This window comes from Ailuropoda melanoleuca, chromosome 16 (genome assembly GCF_002007445.2).
Source record: "Ailuropoda melanoleuca isolate Jingjing chromosome 16, ASM200744v2, whole genome shotgun sequence".
In the NCBI taxonomy this organism is placed as follows: domain Eukaryota; kingdom Metazoa; phylum Chordata; class Mammalia; order Carnivora; family Ursidae; genus Ailuropoda; species Ailuropoda melanoleuca.
Window position 1 is genome coordinate 9,881,853 of NC_048233.1, and position 19,262 is coordinate 9,901,114.

General features: G+C 37.2%; 1 protein-coding gene across 5 annotated transcripts in view; it reads right to left on the reverse strand.

Moving 5' to 3' along the window:
• Positions 1 to 5,172: 5,172 nt before the first annotated feature.
• OLR1 (oxidized low density lipoprotein receptor 1) overlaps positions 5,173 to 19,262 on the reverse strand; it is a 32,662-nt gene continuing 18,572 nt past the window's right edge. For 2 of the 5 annotated variants that reach the window (XM_034645549.1, XM_034645548.1), the window contains 5 exons: positions 18,728 to 18,867; positions 18,304 to 18,419; positions 10,737 to 10,806; positions 8,390 to 8,461; positions 5,203 to 5,310 (listed from right to left, as the gene is read on the reverse strand). In XM_034645549.1, the coding sequence (XP_034501440.1) occupies positions 5,260 to 5,310; positions 8,390 to 8,461; positions 10,737 to 10,806; positions 18,304 to 18,419; positions 18,728 to 18,867 (449 nt within the window). In that variant the 3' untranslated portion in view covers positions 5,203 to 5,259. Of the gene's footprint in view, positions 5,311 to 8,389; positions 8,462 to 10,736; positions 10,807 to 16,324; positions 18,038 to 18,303; positions 18,420 to 18,727; positions 18,868 to 19,262 lie in introns of those variants that run through there. The other 3 variants (XM_034645550.1, XM_034645551.1, XM_002925319.3) reach the window with 3 other exon arrangements.

Here is a 19,262-nt window from a genome sequence, read left to right on the forward strand (position 1 = left end):
CTTCCAAAGTATCTTCCCCATTAATTTTCACAAATTTCCCAAAAAATCCTCAAATTTCATCTCTAATTTGAAGGCTAACTTGGATCTCCTTCTTCCCTCCTTCCCTCCCTCCCTCCCTTTCTCTCCCCCCTTCTATCCATTAAGCAATTAAACATCTATTAAACATTTACCGTATTCTCAGAAGACTGGATACAAAGAAGAATGAGACCCAATCCCCATCCTAATTGGTTTCACATTACATCTGGAGGAGAAAAACAAAACAAAAACAAAAACAAAAAAACCTTAAACTGTTTAAGTACCTCCGGTTTGGGCAGACCACAAAAATTACTTAGCTTTGTTCACAACATTCTTACCAGTTTTAATTTAATTCTTATAACAAATGAGGTAATTGACATGGAATTCTTTCTTAGAAGGTTTACAATTTTTTATTTTTTTTTATTTTTTATTTTTTTCTAAAGATTTTATTTATTTATTTGACAGAGATAGAGACAGCCAGCGAGAGAGGGAACAGGGAGAGTGGGAGAGGAAGAAGCAGGCTCACAGCAGAGGAGCCCGATGTGGGGCTCGATCCCACAACGCCGGGATCACGCCCTGAGCCGAAGGCAGACGCTTAACCGCTGTGCCACCCAGGCGCCCCTACAATTTTTTAAATAAACCAAAGGCTGTCTTTATAATCAATAAATCCTTCACAGTTAAAATGTGCCTTCATGGGGCGCCTGGGTGGCACAGTCGTTAAGCGTCTGCCTTACGCACAGGGCGTGATCCCGGCGTTATGGGATCGAGCCCCACATCAGGCTCCTCTGCTAGGAGCGTGCTTCTTCCTCTCCCACTCCCCCTGCTTGTGTTCCCTCTCTCGCTGTCTCTCTCTGTCAAATAAATAAATAAAATCTTTAAAAATAAAATAAAATAAAATGTGCCTTTAGCCGTCTTTTCCCAATCCACTTTCTCTTTTCTGAATCTATTTATGCTCCTGCTACCCTTTGGGTCCAGTAGCTTCATGGTTTCAGCTTGCCACATTGTTCACATTTCACATATAACTTCTCCTACCCCTTCCACCTTGTGCCTCTTTTCTTCCATTTTAATGGGGGAGAAGTATATATAGGGTATACATCACTCTCTTATGGCTCTTGTATTTGACATTTCCCAATCTCCCAAGAGATGAATTTATGTGTCATTTTCTTATTGATAGATGCTTATAACTGTTTTCCTCACTAATCCTTGAGTTCTTTTTTTTATAATGTTTATTTTGTTATATTAGTTAATCCTTGAGTTAAGCAGTGATGTACCTAGCATATTTAACACCCAGACTGTTATTTTTGTTTTGTTTTGTTTTTGATTTTTACTTTCCTCTCCTTTACACAACGAAATAGTTTTCAGTAATGATCATGAAATGGAATAAATGAATAATAATGGTCAAAAAACACATGTAGGTAGTGAATTTTTTTTTGTTGAAAGTTGTATATTAAATAGGGGTGTCTGGTGGCTTTTTCAGTTAGGTGACCAACTCTTGGTTTCGGCTCAGGTCATGATCTCTAGATCATGGGATCAAGCACCATGTGGGGTTCTGCACTTGCAGGAGTCTGCTTGGGATTCTCTGCCTCTCCCTCTCCCTTCGCCCCTCCCCCAGCTCATGCATGCACTCTCTCTCTCAAATAAATAAAAAAAATATTTTTTAAAGTTGTATATAAAATAATGCCGATAAAAATTAAAATGTGTGAATAAACATGTATATTAAAATAAAAATAAACATTGTACAAAATACTCTTAATTAAATGGATAAAATCTTTTCAATTACATTAATGCCCTTATTTTTTTGGAAAGGGAGAGGAATTTATACTTATATATAGGTTTGTCACCGTAATCAATAATATTACAATTTCTGTTTGTGTCCCTTACCTTCTCCAAATTTGTCAATGATATTGTCAAAATTGATCATTTTTACATGTTCGTGTTAAGTACACTGTGTATCTAGACACATCAATTCATCTTTGCTCAAAACTGACTTACAACCATTTTTTTGTTCATATTCATTTTGAACAAATTTCTTTCACTGAAGCAACAGATATATAAATAGGAAAAAGACTTATACATAGAATATGTGTGGCAAAAAGTTATAAAAATCCTATTTCACAGTGATTCCAGAAATTGCAATATTGTTCATGTCTTTGTTTTCTTAGGATACATTTTAGAAACTTTCAAATTTCTCTGCAGGTTGAAAAACTGTATAAAGACAAATGATAATTGCAAATTGTCACATAGAATGAATAGAAGTAGTTCAAACTCTGTCTTTTTGACTTTATGACCACTGGGCAATGCCAGATGTTGATTTCAAATCTACACTTTCAACACAGAAATATTCTTAATGAGTAATTGCAAGCAATGTGAACCAAGTGGTACTCTGAGTGAACTTGAGCAATTCCAAACCATCCCAAATTGTTCTGCAACCACAACTAGTTCTGTGAATTAACTTTCATGTAGAACACAATATATACTAAAGGAAAAGGGACATAAAACTGCTAATTTGAAGCCTATGTAGATATAAATATAAATCTATATACACGGATAAGTTGATCCTCATTGTTCATGGATTCCAGAATTACAAATTTGCCTACTTGCTAAAATTTCATTGTAATCCCAAATCAGTAACCAGGGCTCTTTCATGATCATTCACAGGCACGCACAGAACAGTGGAAAGTTTGATCCTCGCTGTCGGGGAGGAAGACCTTCCTCTGCCCTGTGGTCCCTTCTAGTTGGACTTACAATCAAACTACAGGAGGCAAAGTAACAGAAGAAAATCAAACGTAATAGGCATAGGGAGGGGACAGAGATTCCAAAGACAAGAGGAAGCTTATATGAGCTAAGGAGATGGGGAGGATCTGAGGACACAAAAGGGAGGAAGGCCATTCGCAAGAAGGTGAAAAGAGATGTTTGGAAAAACAAGGTTGTTCTATTATGCAGGTAAGTTCCTTCAGTAAAGAGGAGTCTCTGTTCATAGTCCTTTGCCAGTTTCAGGCTTGCCTTTCCAATGTAAATTTAGGCAGTTGTAGGGGAAGCAGAGAGGTTTCCTGCATCTGCTGGGTTTCGATTTACTTTTTTTTTTAAATCTTTTTCTTTAAAGTTTTTATTTATTTATTCATCAGAGAGAGAGAGAGTACAAGCAGGAGGAGCGGCAGACAGAGGGAGAAGTGGGCTCCCTGCTCAGCTCAGCAGGGAGCCCCATGTGGGACTGATCCCAGCATCCCAGGATCATGACCTGAGCTGAAGGCAGACCCCCAACCAATTGTGCCAACCAGGCGTCCCTTAGATTTACTTTTAACTGAAAATAATCGCTATGCCAAAGTGGCCTATCTTGGGGCAGCCTGCCCTGGGCCCCTACAATGCAACATGCCTGATTCCAGATTCCAGATGAGTTTGAACAAAACAACACTGCCTTCTAGTTCCAACTATCATACTGTGAAAGAGTGTCCCTTTCACGGTCTATTTAGTGCCTTTTTTTTTCATTCTTTGTTGGTAACTCCACTGCTTAAAATGCTCTCAAACATCATGCTGACGTGCAGTCTGGAGTTCTAAGCTCAAGAATGTGCCTTACAGAGAAAATATGTGTGTTAGGTAAGCTTTATGCAGTCCTGAGTTACAGTGCTGTTGGCTATGAGTTCAATGTTAACGAAACAACATTGTATATTTGCTAAGGTGTCTTTAAAAAGAAACATATATGGGGCGCCTGGGTGGCACAGCGGTTAACCATCTGCCTTTGGCTCAGGGCGTGATCCCAGCGTTATAGGATCGAGTCCCACATCAGGCTCCTCCGCTAGGAGCCTGCTTCTTCCTCTCCCACTCCCCCGCTTGTGTTCCCTCTCTTGCTGGCTGTCTCTATCTCTGTCGAATAAATAAATAAAATCTTTAAAAAAATAAAAAAATAAAAAGAAACATATATAAAACAAGGTTATGTATTAATCTGTTGACATAAAATGTTGTGACCAGATGTTACAGAAACGTAACCCTGTATTTCCCCCAGAAGCAATAGTTATTCAGTGTTCGCTGTCACGTCATAGATCATAACTACCGTGAATAATGAGAACTGAGTGTGGAGATGAATAAACAGAGTTTTAAAACTAAACAATAACTACAAAAATTGTTCAAAACTTTGGGCAGCAAAATACATTTTCAGCGAGTATTTTATCATTGGCCTTTTAAGTATTGTTGGTGATGAAAAGCAGACTGATTTTTAATAAATTCTGTTATTTTTTAAATTCTCTGCAGATAGTTCACTACCCTCACATCGCCTGCTTGACTATACCTCTCAGCCCTACTGGCCTTTTTTATCACACAAACACACCGATTTGCTCCTTTCTGAGAGACTTTGCACTTTTACTTTGGCTACACGCTTTGCCTTCAGAACTTTGCATGCAGGATTTTTCCGGATAATCAGTTCTCAGTGCAAACATCACTCTTTCTGGGCAGTCTCCCCTGATTCCTCAGTCTGAAGCAGAACACATCAGGGGTGCTTTCCCATCATTCTGAATCACACCATTATTTATTTTCTTCTTCAAAACACTTCGTATTATTTGAAAATCACTCAGCTGTTTATAATTAGACTCCCCCTGTTCACAGGTTTGTAAGCTCCATGAGTTAAGAATTTTGTTTGCCTTATTCAGTGAAATATCCCAAGAACCTACACTAGCTTCTGATTCATGTCACATTTGCAATAAATACACGTTGGATCAATGTATAAATGAGTTAAAAAAACCTTTAAAAGTAATAATATATGTGCAAAATACATACATTTGCCTTCATATATTAAAGCCTAAAATTATCCAATTCTACTCTCTGATCCAGTTTAAAAACTCCAAAAAGACAAGAATTCTGTCTCTATGGGCATTCTATGTCCAATGTCTAGAACAGTGTCCCCAGATTTGTGTTTAATTGGGGGTGGAGGGGGAAGAAAACAAGCAATTATACACCTTATGAAAGAACCACACTATTGGCAATTCGAATTGATCACAATTAGATCACAATCTAATTAATCAAGTGATCTAATTGATTAATCACAACCAAGTTGTCCTTAAATTTCCTTTGGGGAGCAAAGGAAAACAAAGGGCAGTGGGTATCATTTTCAAGTGGGAAGTGTTTTTTGTGCATTTATTTGTGTAAAGTTACCTGTGGCATTGTCCCTCTCTCTTCCACCGACAGTGGCTCTTCTTTCTCCATTGTGTTTACTTTTGTGGCTACATTGGGCATTCACATTTTAGTCGAACATGACTACATCAACAGTATTTTCATTTTCTCCTGTACCTTTGAACTCAGAATCATCTTTAATAGGAAGAAAGATAAAACAAAATGTGATACAGGACAGAACAAGCAGGGAAATCTCTAGACTGCCCTAGCAGTGATACAACTAGAGCATCTCTGATTTGGCCTGTGGTTTTAGTTGTTGTTGTTGTTGTTGTTGTTGTTGTTGTTGTTGCTGTTGAAGTAGGGTCCATGGGGCTTGAACTCAGGACCCTAAGCTCAAGAGTCACATGTTCTACTGCCTGAGCCAGCCAGGCACCCCTGATTTTGCTTGTTTCATATGTAGGAATTTCATATATAATTTCACTTAGAAGAAAAGCAATTGGACCCACAAAATAGTTGGAAGCTATTCACCTGGTACATCCCATTCTTTTTTTTTTTTTTTTTTGATAGAGAAAGCAACCCAAGATGAAGGACTTAAATTGCATAGGTGGAAAAATACCTCTCAGAACTTCTTATTGGCAGAACTTCTATATTCAAGGTCCATGTTCTATTAAATGCATCATGTTGCCTGGCTGCTCCTGATTCTGTCACTGATTGACTTTATATATGTTGTTTAATTTTTTTTTTTTTATCTGCTTGTTTCTTCACCAGTAAAATGGGGATGATGGGTCTTAAATCTCTATTGGGAAACTTGGATGGTGAATATGAGAGGTACAGGATAACTAAATAAATGAAAACAGATTCCACAGAGTGTGTGATCTGAGTGAAGTCAGGACAAATTAATCAAAAACAGTTAGCAAAATTTGGCTGGTGTGAACGAGGTGATGGTGCCATCTGCTGCTTTGTATTAGGAATTTCAAGACAAATTAGAGGAAATGAAATCTATTTTATTCGTTTGTGAGTAAAACTGAAGAATTTCTGCAGGCTGGACCTGATTCATGATAAAAAATGTGACTTTCACTCTGCTTAAAGGCATCTATATTATTGCCATGTATGTTTATTTAATTTTTATTTTTTAATTTTTATTTTTTTTAAATAAGGGGTTTGAACTAAGTGTTCTTTTTTTTTTTTTTAAAGATTTTATTTATTTATTTGACAGAGACAGCCAGCAAGAGAGGGAACACAAGCAGGGGGAGTGGGAGAGGAAGAAGCAGGCCTAGCAGAGGAGCCTGATGTGGGGCTCGATCCCAGAACGCCGGGATCATGCCCTGAGCTGAAGGCAGACGCTTAACGACTGTGCCCCCCAGGAGTCTTCAAGCAGACTCCCAGCTGAGCAAGGAGCCCAACTCTCATGACCCATGAGTTCATGACCTGAGCTGAAACCAATAGTGGGATGCTTAACCGACTGAGCTACCCAGGCACGCCTAATTTTTAAATAAATGAATAAAATTGTATACATGTAGCTATTTTTAATTTAATTGTTGTCTTTCTTCCCCCCACACTAGATTGTAAGCAGCATGAGAATAGGCTTTATGGATATTCATTACTGTCTACACTGTTAGTATCAAAGAAAGAAGGCCCTCAAGAAGGCTGTTAAATGAATGAATAGCAACAACAACAACAAAAAAGTAAATGAAAAAAACATTAAATCCACATCTCTTTGTGAAAGTAAATTAGAATAACTTGGAGAAAACAAAACATTCTGATACTATTATTTTGGTATTTAGGTTACTGAAATATATAATCAGCTATTTTAAAGTTATATAGTAGGTATCTTACATTCTTTCCAAAATGTAACACGTGTGCTGAATTTGATGGTTATAATATTTGGAAAAATTGCTCATTTAAATGTTTTGTTAATGTTTGAGATTTGTTGCAAACAAACAAAAGGCTTGGTCCTATACAAGCATATCTCAGAAAAGAGCTTAGCGAAGGCAGATCATTTGACATTTACTAATATATTGAGGTAGATTTCGGCTGTCAGTCTTATAGGCTGCTTTACTGAACTTAAATAATTTATACTACTACTGGATTGTCTCGTCTCTAATGGTAGAATTATAAATGATCTGTCAGCTGTGCTCTTAATGGAGTAAAAAAACCAGGGAAGAGCTGAGGCACGTAACTTTTAACTGACGTATAATACGGATCATTAAGTTTAAATGTGTCCTAACTAAGGGCCAACTCAATAGTGTTCAAAGCCACTTAGATTTCCTTATGGTCCCAGTACAAGCCAAAGGACTAGTACTCCTACTTAGAATTCTGAGTTTCCTAACTGCGCAAATGCTCAAAACCATTTACTTCTCTCTCATTTTAAAAATTTGCTCCCAGGAAACTAGTAGTCCATCAATTCTCTGGTCCATGGAATCCTTGACAGATTAATACCATGTACACTGAAGGGGTGAGGAGAGGCAGAAAGGATCATGGCGAGGCAGAAGTTGAAAGTAAATGTAGGTGTAAAGAAGGTACGTTTGGAGATATTAAGAGATGAAGATCGGATATTTAAAATTTGCTCATTTTACTTACTAAGATGTAAAACTTGAATGATAGATTCAGGAAAGCATACATATTCTGCTCATGTCTCCAACCCAGCACAGCCTAACTCTGCGAAACACTCTAAGGTAACCCAATATTTGAAATAATATTCACTTATATACCATATATTCTCATACTGACCCAAGTGCCTTGCAGAGCCTTGATTAACTTAGAAAATCTCTACAAAGTGGAAAGGAAGAAATGTTGAACAGTATTTTTTTTTTTTTATGGTTAAGGAAGCAAGTGCCAAGTCAGGGTACATTCCACAGCACACTATTTCAACAACAACAACAACAACAAATTCTAAGCAATGTTTACAAACACAATTAAACCTAGATTAAGAAAGTCTTCAAGTTATTTGGCCAAAATTTGTTGAAAGAAGTTGAGAACCTACTACTAAAAACAGAAACACTTGTACGACTTTATAAAGACAGGAAGAAAACAAACTAATAGCATAAATAGCTAACATTTCTTGAATTCTTGACAAATCTTAGGCACTACGTGAGGTATTATATAAACATTATCCCATTAAATTCTCTATCTATGCGCTACTAGCTGTGATATGAGGATCTATGAGCTACTATAACATGACCTGTATCTTTCAATCAAGGAAATCAAAGTTGTAAGATATCCATTAAAGATTTCACTTAAGGAAATCAAGGTACTAAGATACTAAGTAACTTACCTTAGACAACAGAGATAGTAATAGACTAGGATTTGAACTTACGTAGTCCAAATTCAGGGTCCCTGTGCACATCTTTAATGAGAAATAAGCACAGCATAAACATAAAGTTACTTATATCAGGAGTCAGCAAACTTTTATGTACAAAGAATGAGAGTAAATATTTTAGACTTTGTGGATCACTTACAGTCTCTGCTGCATATTTTCTTAAAATAATGCTTTAAAAATGTAAAACTCAGCCTTTGCTTTCGGGTATACGTAAATAGGCTACAGACCAAAAGCCGCAGTGGCTTAACAATAACTTTATTGTTTAAAGCTATTTAAACCAATCAATAAATAGTCACCTAAACTAAGAAAGAGAGAGAGAGATCCCAAAATTGATCAGATGAGGTCCATTGCCTCTGAATCTAAGGTTTAGGAAGACGTGCCACCAATATCTGTAAGAACTAGAGACGGAAATAGCAAGTGTGACTGGACAGTGACTCAGTCACTGTCAGCTTGGCTTACAAAGACAGCTTTGTCATCAGCTTTGAAATAGAAACTATTCTAGACACAGACGCAAGAAATTCATGTTCTAGTCTTGGACAAGAATTTTTTTTTTCCGGTATTCTTTCAGCCCAACCTATCTTTGTTCAGAGACATCAGTAGCTCCAACAGAAAGAAAAGCGTAAGTACTTAATTATGAAATCCTTCTCTTGGACTTTTGCTTAAAGCCAAGATGGATTTACCTTTTAACTTGAAACAAACAAAAGCAAGCAAATCATAAAGCAGCAGTTTTCAAAACATTGCTTATCAGACAACAACGGGGGCCATGATTCATGGGAGATGGAAAACAAACAAGGTGAGCTCTAGGATTGCCCCAGCCTGTCATGTTTACAGTTTGCAGGCCACACACAGCGAAGGGGAACTGAGGAAGTTACTAGAAAACACCTGAATTGAGAAAGACAAAGGCAGCAGGAATTTGGAGAAAAATGCAAGAGAAACAGCTACTCAGAGAGACAAGGCATTTGCAGAGGGTCCACCATGAGCAATCAGCAGGGGACAGATCAGAGTATGAGTGTGAGGGAACTGCCAGAAAACTGGGAAAAAGAACCCTCCAAGAAGAACAGGGGAAATACTACGCAGTGTTCACTCAGGGCAGGCAATACTGTCCTTTTCTCAACAGCAAGGATGGAAAAGAACACAATTCATAGACCACTGAGAAGAATCCTCAGAAAATCTTCCCTTGGTTACAGAGAACGGTTAAGCCTGCAGTGAGAACTTCCTTGGTACTGCCCAACAATCACAAAAGGAATAACGAGGAACACTGCACTGTTTCTATATAACTCAAATGCATCTCACAATAAAATTTAGGAATATTTAAAGGAACACAAAAATATCTAGCATTGACTTAGGTAAAATTAACGATGCCTGGCTTTCAGTTGAAGATTCACAGTCATGCCAAGAATCAGAAAAACATGACCCTTATGGGAGATGAGGTCATGAGGAGAAAAAAAAAACAACTCAGAGGTTAGAATTAAAAGGTACAGAAATTATGGGGCACCTGGGTGGCACAGCAGTTAAGCGTCTGCCTTCACCTCAGGGCGTGATCCCAGCGTTATGGGATCGAGCCCCACATCAGGCTCCTCTGCTATGAGCCTGCTTCTTCCTCTCCCACTCCCCCTGCTTGTGTTCCCTCTCTCGCTGTCTGTCTCTATCTCTGTCGAATAAATAAATAAAATCTAAAAAAAAAAAAAGGACAGAAATTAAAATTGTTAGAATTAAAAGGTGCAGACATTAAAATACTTCATAAGTTCTTAACATGAACATATGCATAAACTGCATAAAGACATGGAAGATATTTTTAAAAACAGTAGGGGGCCTGGCTGGCTCAGTGGATAGAGCATGTGGCTCTTGATCTCTGGGTTGTGAGCTTGAGCCTTGTATTGGGTGTGGAGATTACTTAAAAATAAAATCTTTAAAAACAACAACAACAAATCACACGTCTAGAAATGAAAACTATGAAGAGTAAGTTGAAAACCACAGGAAGATATTAATGACAGACACTCTGCAAAAGAGATTAATGAACTTGAAGATATAACAATAGAAACTATCAATCGTGAAACATGAGAGTAATAACTTTAAAAGGGAAATAAGGAAGGGAGGGGAGGGAGGGAAGGGAAAAGGAAAGAAAAAAGCATTAGGGTACTGTGGAATAACTTCTGGCTACCTAATATACATGTGATTGGCATCCCTGAAGAGTGTGTGTGGCAGGGGAGAGGGGCTCAGAATAAATATTTGAATAGATAATAGCTTAGTAGCTTAAATTTTGCCAAACTTGGTCAAAAAGCAGAATTCTTCACAAACAGACCTTCTCAACAGGAAATGATAAAGGAAGTCCTTCAAGACAAGTGAAAATATCACATGATGATAATGCAGATCTAGGAGGAAAAAATGAAGAGCATCAGAAATCGTAAATACATAGGGTTTTTTTAATTATTATTTAAATGTCTTTAAAAGATGATTTATTCTTGGGGCGCCTGGGTGGCTCAGTCAGTTGAGCAGCCAACTCTTGATTTTGGCTCAGGTCATGATCTTAGAGTTGTGGGATCAAGCCCTGCCTCTGCTGGGGATTCTCTCTCCTTCTCCCCTCCCTTCCCCAGAGCATGTGCTCTCTCTCTCATAAATAAATAAAATCTTTAAAAAAAAAAAAAAGAGGATTTACTCTTTCAGCAAAAATAATAACTATGTGTTTTGGTGTTTATAATATATATAAAAATGAAATGTATGGTACCATTAGCATGACAGCTGGGAGAAGAGAAATGGAAGTATCCTGCTGTAAGGTTCTATTCCTAAACATGAAGTTGCATATCACTTCAATAAGTTATGATGTATATTATAAATCCTGAAATAACTATAAAAATAACATAATGAAGAGAAATAGCTGATAAGTCAACAGGGAGATAAAATGGGATAGTTAATTACTACAAAAGGGACACCTGGATGGCGCATCAGTTAAGCATTTGACCTTGATTCAGGTCATGATCTCAGGATCCTGGGATCGAGCCCAACATTGTGCTCCTCACTCTGAGTTCAACAGGGAATCTGCTTCTTGCCCCCCCCTTCTGCCCCTTCCCCTACTCATGTCAATGCACACTCTCTCTCAAATAAATGAATAAAATCTTTTTCGAAAAAGGGAGGCAGGAAAAGGAAAAAGAACAAAGGTAAGTTGAGACAAATGGAAGATAAATATCAAAAAGATTCTAAATCTAATTATATAAAAATCACATTAAATGTAAATGGTGTAAACACCCAAAGGACAGAAATTGTCAAATTAGATAAAATAGCAAGACTCAACTATATGTCATCTAAAAGAAACACATTCGAAGTGTAAAGAGAAAAAATATGTTAAAGGTGAAAGGACTAGGGCGCCTGAGTTGCTTAGTCGCTTAAGCATCTCTGCCTTCGGCTTAGGTCATGATCTCCAGGTCCTGGCATCGGGTCCTGCATCAGGCTCTCTGTTCAGCAGAGAGTCTGCTTCTCCCTCTCCCTCTGTGCTCTCTCTCTCACTCTTGCTCACTCTCAAGTAAATAAATAAAATCTTAAAAAAAAAAAAAGGTAAAAGGACTGAAAAGAATATACCAAGTTAACATTACTTAGAGAAAACCAGGAATGGCTATATGGCTACATTAATTTTAGACAGATAGATACATAGCAAACATTATTAACAGAGATGAAGAAGTTCATTTCATGATGATACCCCTGTATTCCTCAAGAGGGAATAACAATCCACAATATTTATGCCTCTATTAACAGAGCTTTAAAATATATGAAGCAAAAACTGATAGAACTACAAGAGAAACAGATAAAATTATAATTATAGTCAGAGGTTTAGATATTTCTCTTTCAATAATTGATAGGATAATAGACTCCAAAAAATCATCAAGGATATAGTAGATTTGAACTAATTCATCAACCACTTTTATCTGATGTACATTTTTAGAACACTCCACTTAACAACAGCAGAATACACATTCTCCTTAAGTATACAAGAAAAATTTAACAACAGGTCTCAATAAATTTAAAAGATAAAGTCATAGAAAGTTTGTTCTCTGCCTAGAATAGAATTAAATTGAAAACCTATATCACAATGACATCTGGAAAATCCCTAAATATTTGGAAACTGAATAACACAATTCTATATAACCAATTGATCAAAGAAGTTGTTGGGGAAGGTTATTGAAAAAAAAAAATGTAACTGCTAATTGGCCTGTGAGCTAACCCCTGGGAGGTTCCTCACCACCTCCTCTGTTTTTGGATATGATTCCTCTTGCTTTTCCCACTCCCAGGGGCTGCTTCTAAGACATAGGCTTGAGAGAGTGATGTGGTGCCGAGAACACCCGCATAGTGTAGGTGATTGGACCTAATTACGGTCTCTACGTAAACTTTTAAATTGATGAGTGTGGGGATTCACTGTCTCATGACTGCCCAAGACAAGCTTTGTATGTAAGTTTCCTTTGCTTATTAAACCTGCCACTACCCAACCTGGAGTAGCCTGCCTCTCTTTGGTCTTCCCTTGCCCTCCCAATAAGGAAGATGAGGCAGTTTCAGATTTTACCCAGGAACAGGAAGATCCCGAGGACTTCCTATTGAGACAACAGAAATTAAAGGGAAATTAGGAAGTATTTTGAACTGAATGAATATGAAAAAATCACCGGTATTTGTTGCATACCACTACAATTAGTGCTTAAGGGGAAACATATAGCACAACATGGCTATATTTAAAAAGAAAGAAAAGATCTGAAATCAATGAACTGAACTTTCATCTTAAGAAACTAGAAAAAGAAGAGCAAATTAAAACATAATTAAGTAGAAGAAAGAAAAAATATAAATTGAAGCAGAAATTAATAAAATAGAAAACAAAAGTAATAGACTTTACTTTTTTTAAAAAAAAAGTAAATTTAATGAAAAAAGTTTCATCAAGAAGAAAACTTTTTCTTCTAAACCAAACTAAGTAAAAAAAGAAGACAAAAATTAACAAGTCAGGAATGAGAGAAGTTACATTAACACAAATTCTAGAGATATTAAAATGATAATAAGAAAATAAAAAGAAAAATGTTAGGTCAAGAAGTTAAATATTTAGGTAAAGTGGACAAATTCTTTGAAAGACACTAACGCCCAACAAACCACACTCAAGAAAAAATTATTTGAATGCTATTACATCCATTAAACTGAATCTATTGTTTAAAAATCTTACCAAAAAAAAAAAAAAACCCATGTCCAGATGACTTCAGTGGTAAACTATATCAAACACTTAATGAACCAATAGTACCAGTTCCACACAAAACCTTCCAGAAAATTGACATAGAGGAGTACTTCTCTAAAACATAAACCAGACAAAGCCATTACACAAAAAGCAAAGTGCATATCAATAGGCTTCATAAACATACTTGCAAAAATCCTAATCCAAAATTTAGCAGAACTAATCCACCAATATATTAAAATGATAATAAATCCCAAGAACCCAAGGTTGGTTTAACCTTTTATAATTATTCAATGTAATTCATCATGTTAAAAAATTAAAAAGAAAAAAATTAAAATATGTGATCATCTCAATAGATGTAGAAAAAATAGACATAGACCCATCAATACCCATTCCTGATAAAATCTCTCAGCATTCCAGGCATAAAAGGGAACTTCTTCAAATGAATAAAGAGCATCTATGAAAAATATACGATTAACACCATACTTCATGGTATTAACACTAATTTCTTTCAAGATCAAGAACAAAATAAGGACTTTCACTCTCACCATTTTCTTTCAATGTTTTCTAGAGGGTCTGTCTAGTCTATGAAATCTATCAAGGAAAAGAAATAAAAATCATCCAGAAAGGAAGACATGAAAGTGTCTTTATTTGCAGATGAAATGATTATCTATGTAAAAATCCAATGGAATGCACTCACACACAAATTACTAGAAAAAATAAGTGCTTCAGGATAGAAGATTAGTATAAAAAAGTTTATTATGATTCTATACACTATCAAGAAACATCTCGGGGCACCTGGGTGGCACAGCGGTTAAGCGTCTGCCTTCCACTCAGGGCGTGATCCTGGCTTTATGGGATCGAGCCCCGCATCAGGCTCCTCCATTATGAGCCTGCTCCTTCCTCTCCCACTCCCCCTGCTTGTGTTGTTCCCTCTCTCGCTGGCTGTCTCTATCTCTGTCGAATAAATAAATAAAATCTTAAAAAAAAAAAAAAACACGAAACATCTGGAGATTAAAATTACAAATGAGAGGGGTGCCCAGGTGGCTCAGCCGTTAAGCGTCTGCCTTTGGCTCAGGTCATGATCCCAGCGTTCTGGGATCCAGCTCCACATTGCATCAGGCTCCCTGCTCAGCGGGAAGCCTGCTTCTCCCTCTCTCACTCCCCCTGCTTGTGTTCCCTTTCTCACTGCCTCTCTCTCTGTCAAATAAATAACCAAAATCTTTAAAAAATAAAATTACAAATGAAAACAATATCATCTCTAGTAGCATCAAAAATATGAAATATACGATGATAATCTAAGAAAATATGTGAAACATCTATACAGAGAAAAATAACAAAACATTGCTTAAAGAAATTAAAGACACAAGTAAATGAAGAGATACACCTTGTTTATGAGGTGAGCAAATCAGTACTTTTAAAATCTCTATTTTCCCCACATTTTTCTAGTAGATTCAATGCAATCACATTCAAAATTTCAACAGGGTTTGTTTATTAGGTTTTAGAAATTGACAAGCCAATTCAAAAGTTAACATGGAAATACAAAGACAGATTAATCAAAACAACTTGTAAAAGAACAACGTTGAAGGGTTGCCACTACGTGATTTCTAGAAACTGCAATATTCATGGTGGTGTTATAAAATATATAAGTAGATAGATGGAACAGAATAGAGAGACAGGAATAGACCCATGCACATATGGGTAACTGTTGACAAAAGTGCAAAGGCAATGTAGTGAAGAAAGAATAGCCTTTTCAACAAATGTTGCTATATCAATTGAATATTCATATGCAAAAATTATAATAATAATGAGAGAGAGAGCACTTTATTTTTTTTTTAAGATTTTATTTATTTATTTGACAGAGAGACACAGCCAAGAAAAGAGGGAACACAAGCAAGGGGAGTGGGAGAGGAAGAAGCAGGATCCCAGCAGAGAAGCCTGATGTGGGGCTTGATCCCAGAACACTGGGATCACGCCCTGAGCCGAAGGCAGACACTTAAGGACTGCGCCACCCAGGCGCCCCGAGAGAGAGCACTTTAATACATGACTCACAAACTAACCCAAAACAAGTTATAGACTTCCATGTAAAACCTGAAACTACAAAATGCTTAGAAGAAAATACAGGAGAAAATTTTGTGACCTTGAGTTTGGCAACATGTTCTTAGGAACACCAGTAAAAACATGAAAATGGACTTCATCAAAATTTAAAACTGTTTTTACAGAGAATTAAGTCAAGCCATAAGCTAAAAAAATAAAACAAAACAAAATGATCAAAATGACATCTGATAAAGGACTTTTACACAGCATATACAAAGGGCTCTCAAGATGGAACAATAAAAAAAAAACTCAAAACTTCTCAGAAGATTTGTACATTATCAAAGAAAATATGTAGATGGTAAATAAGCGGTTTAAGTAAACAAAAAGACCTCAAGATGATTTTTCATTAGGAAATGCAAATCAAACCAGCATACACCTATTAGAATGGTTACAATGACAAGACTGACCATACCAAGTGTTAGCAAGGATAGGTGGAATTGGAACATCCATACATTGCTGGTAGGACTATCAAATGGTACAGCTTTGATAACTAGTGTGGCAATTTCTCAAATAACTGAACATAGACCTACTGAGTGATCCTGACCTTAATTCCTAAGCATTTACCCAAGAGAAGAGAAATACTGTGTACACACAAAGACTTGTACACAAATGTATATAGCACCTTTATTTGCAATAGACAAATACTGAAAACACCCCAAATGGTCATCAACAGGTCATTTATCAACAAACTGGGGTATATTCACATGGGAATAATACTCAACATTTGAAAAGAATGAAAAAAATTAATGCAAGAAACAAGGTGATTGAATCTCAAAATGATTATGCTCAGTGAAAGAAGCTGGACCAAAGACAAACAAAAAGGCATACTGTTTGACTCCATTCACATGAAATACTACCAAATGCAAACTGAAAGCAGGCTGATGGTTGTCTGAGGAGAAGGCATGGGGGAGGGACGACAAAAGTTGGAGGGATGATGGAAATGTTCACTATCTTCATTGTGGCGATGATCTCAAGGGAACATGTTCACATATATGAAAATTATTGTGCACTTCAAATATATTCAGTTTGTTATATGCCAATTAAACATCAATAAATGTGCTAACAAAAGAAAATATCTCTTGTCTTCCAAGGAATGATACAGCTTTTTCTTTTTTTCTAAAGTTGGTGCTAGATTATGGGCAACTAAATGGAAAGACTTCCTCTAAAAAGTGGAATAACCTGTGAAGGGAGGTAGCAAGGGAGTAGAAACACTGAAAATTGAAGGAATACTTCTAATTCCATCTGTTTCTATTCAGCTATCTTCCCATACCTGGCTCAGTTTGTTCTTTAATTGAATATCTTCCTATTTTCATCCTGTGTGTATCCACATTAGCACAGGACAACAGAGTTGAGAAGAACTCATTTACAAAGGGTGTGTACTTTAGGGGGAAAAAAAAATCTACTATTTTTGCCTCAGGCCCCATGATTTTAGCAGATACTATCTGAAGGATTAAAGAGATTAAGCTGTCCTTTGATAAAGGATGTAGAAATAATTACAGATTTCAAAACCAATAATGAATTGTGATTAGTTGACTGAAAAGATCATTCAATTCGTAATTACTTCCTGGGAACGTCCCAATTGCCCCAAAATGTGATGATGTGGGCATGTGTGTGTGTTGTGTGTGTGCGTGTGTGTACGTGGTGGAATCTGGAGAAAGATCACAATTTAAAAGACCGACAAGTAATAGCTTTCAACATTGAGAACCCAAGTTTCTGGATTCCAGCATGGCCTTTCCCCTTTTCTGTTTCTTCATGGGCTGTGTTCGCTTGCATTTTTCCATGCATACACCAGTTGGGCAAGTTCTCCACGTTCTTTTTCTCTGTGGTTTAGGAGGGTGAAGGAAAGATGGTACCGAGGCAGAGGACTGAGTACAGAGGGCTCCCAAGACTTGAAGAGGAGTACAACTTTAAAATATACAAAGGGAAGGGAGATTGAAGGGCTGGCAGGGAGACTTGGGACAAGCTAAGTGAAAAACATAGAGACAGACAGAATCAAAATTTCTAATATCAAGGTGTCAGGCAGGCGGGAAGCCCAGTCTCTGCCAAGGAGTTCTGTGATCAGCTAATAACAAGCAGTTCTCCGGGCTCTCATGGTTTGCACCTGTGGTGAAGAACAACTTAAATTCCAGAAGAGAATTCTCCTTTTCTTCTTCCAGAGCTTTCAAATTCACTGTGCTGTCAACAGATTCGCCTTCTTCTGACATATACTGAATGCAGTTAAAATGCAGTTGTCAGCAAAAACAGCCCCCCTTTGTATATATGCACAACTGCCTGAAGGATAGATGTGGGAAACTGGACCCTGGAGTCTAAACCTGCAGATGGGGAAGGGGGGGAAAAAGGTAGATTTATTGCCACCTTGTGTCAAAAACTTAAACTTGTCTTAAAGCTTCAAATCAGTAATACATGTGGGAAGGAAAACTCCAGAGAAGGTCTGAAAGGCTAAATGGTCAAGTCCCTGTCTGACAGAGGTGGAGAAGCAGATGTTCAGAAATTCCCCAAGTTTCTCCCTGACAAGAGGACAATATGTGGAATGTGGAAGCAATTCACTAGCACGTCCAGCAAAGAATAGGAAACTTACAAGTGGGGCATCAAAGGAGAGCCGTCTTCCCAGAGCCATGAACTGCGGGGTTTCCTCAGAGACAACCCCATCCAGAACGGGAAATTGGAATGGGCACTTGCTTGCTGGATGAATTCCTGTGGGGAGTAATGTTTATCTAAAGTGAGGATAAAGTCAGCGTAGTCGTTTTAGATTAGATTCACAAAACTAAAGAACCAAGAGAAGTCTTTGACATCCTTTCCATGCTTTTACAAAAATGTTTACTGAAGCCTAGAGATACCATGTAACATCTCTACCCAAGGTCATGCACATCATTAGTGGCCAGATGAGGCTAGAAAATATGTATTCCGATTCTCAAAAACGTGCTCCTCTGTCAAGGGCGTAAACCTGATTTATTCCCCTACAAGGCGCTACTCCAGCCCAACGTACAACCATAAAAACTCACCAGATCATCTGTGCTATTAATTTTCAGCATCTGGGCATCCAAAGACAAGCAGTTCTCCTGGCTTTTTTCCCAATTAAATGGGCCAGAGGAAAATAGGTAACAGTTTTCTTCATGCCAGAGCCAGTCTTGGGGACAAGGACCTAGGAAGTGTAGCATATCTAATCAGTGAATGATGCCTGAGTAAAAATAATTCTGCAATTCTTAAATCAATTCTCCCCTCAGGACTGTCACATGCATATGATCTCTGTTTAATTGGAATTATATCCAGAGTCTTCAAAGACTCAATAGACCCATAGTCTTTATTTCTCTTAAAGTGTTCTGATTTTAGACATTTAAAACAAGGCTGTTCAAAGGCAAAACTTGAGCTGAGATGTAACTTTAGAATCTGACCTATTTTTTGTAATTATGTTTGGAATAACAAAAGTAAGAGCTGGGGGAATGGTATGTTAAAAGCCACACTGCTATTAAAAAGATATGCTTAGGGTGCCTGACTGGCTCACTCAATGGAGCATGCAACTCTTAATCTTGGGGTGGG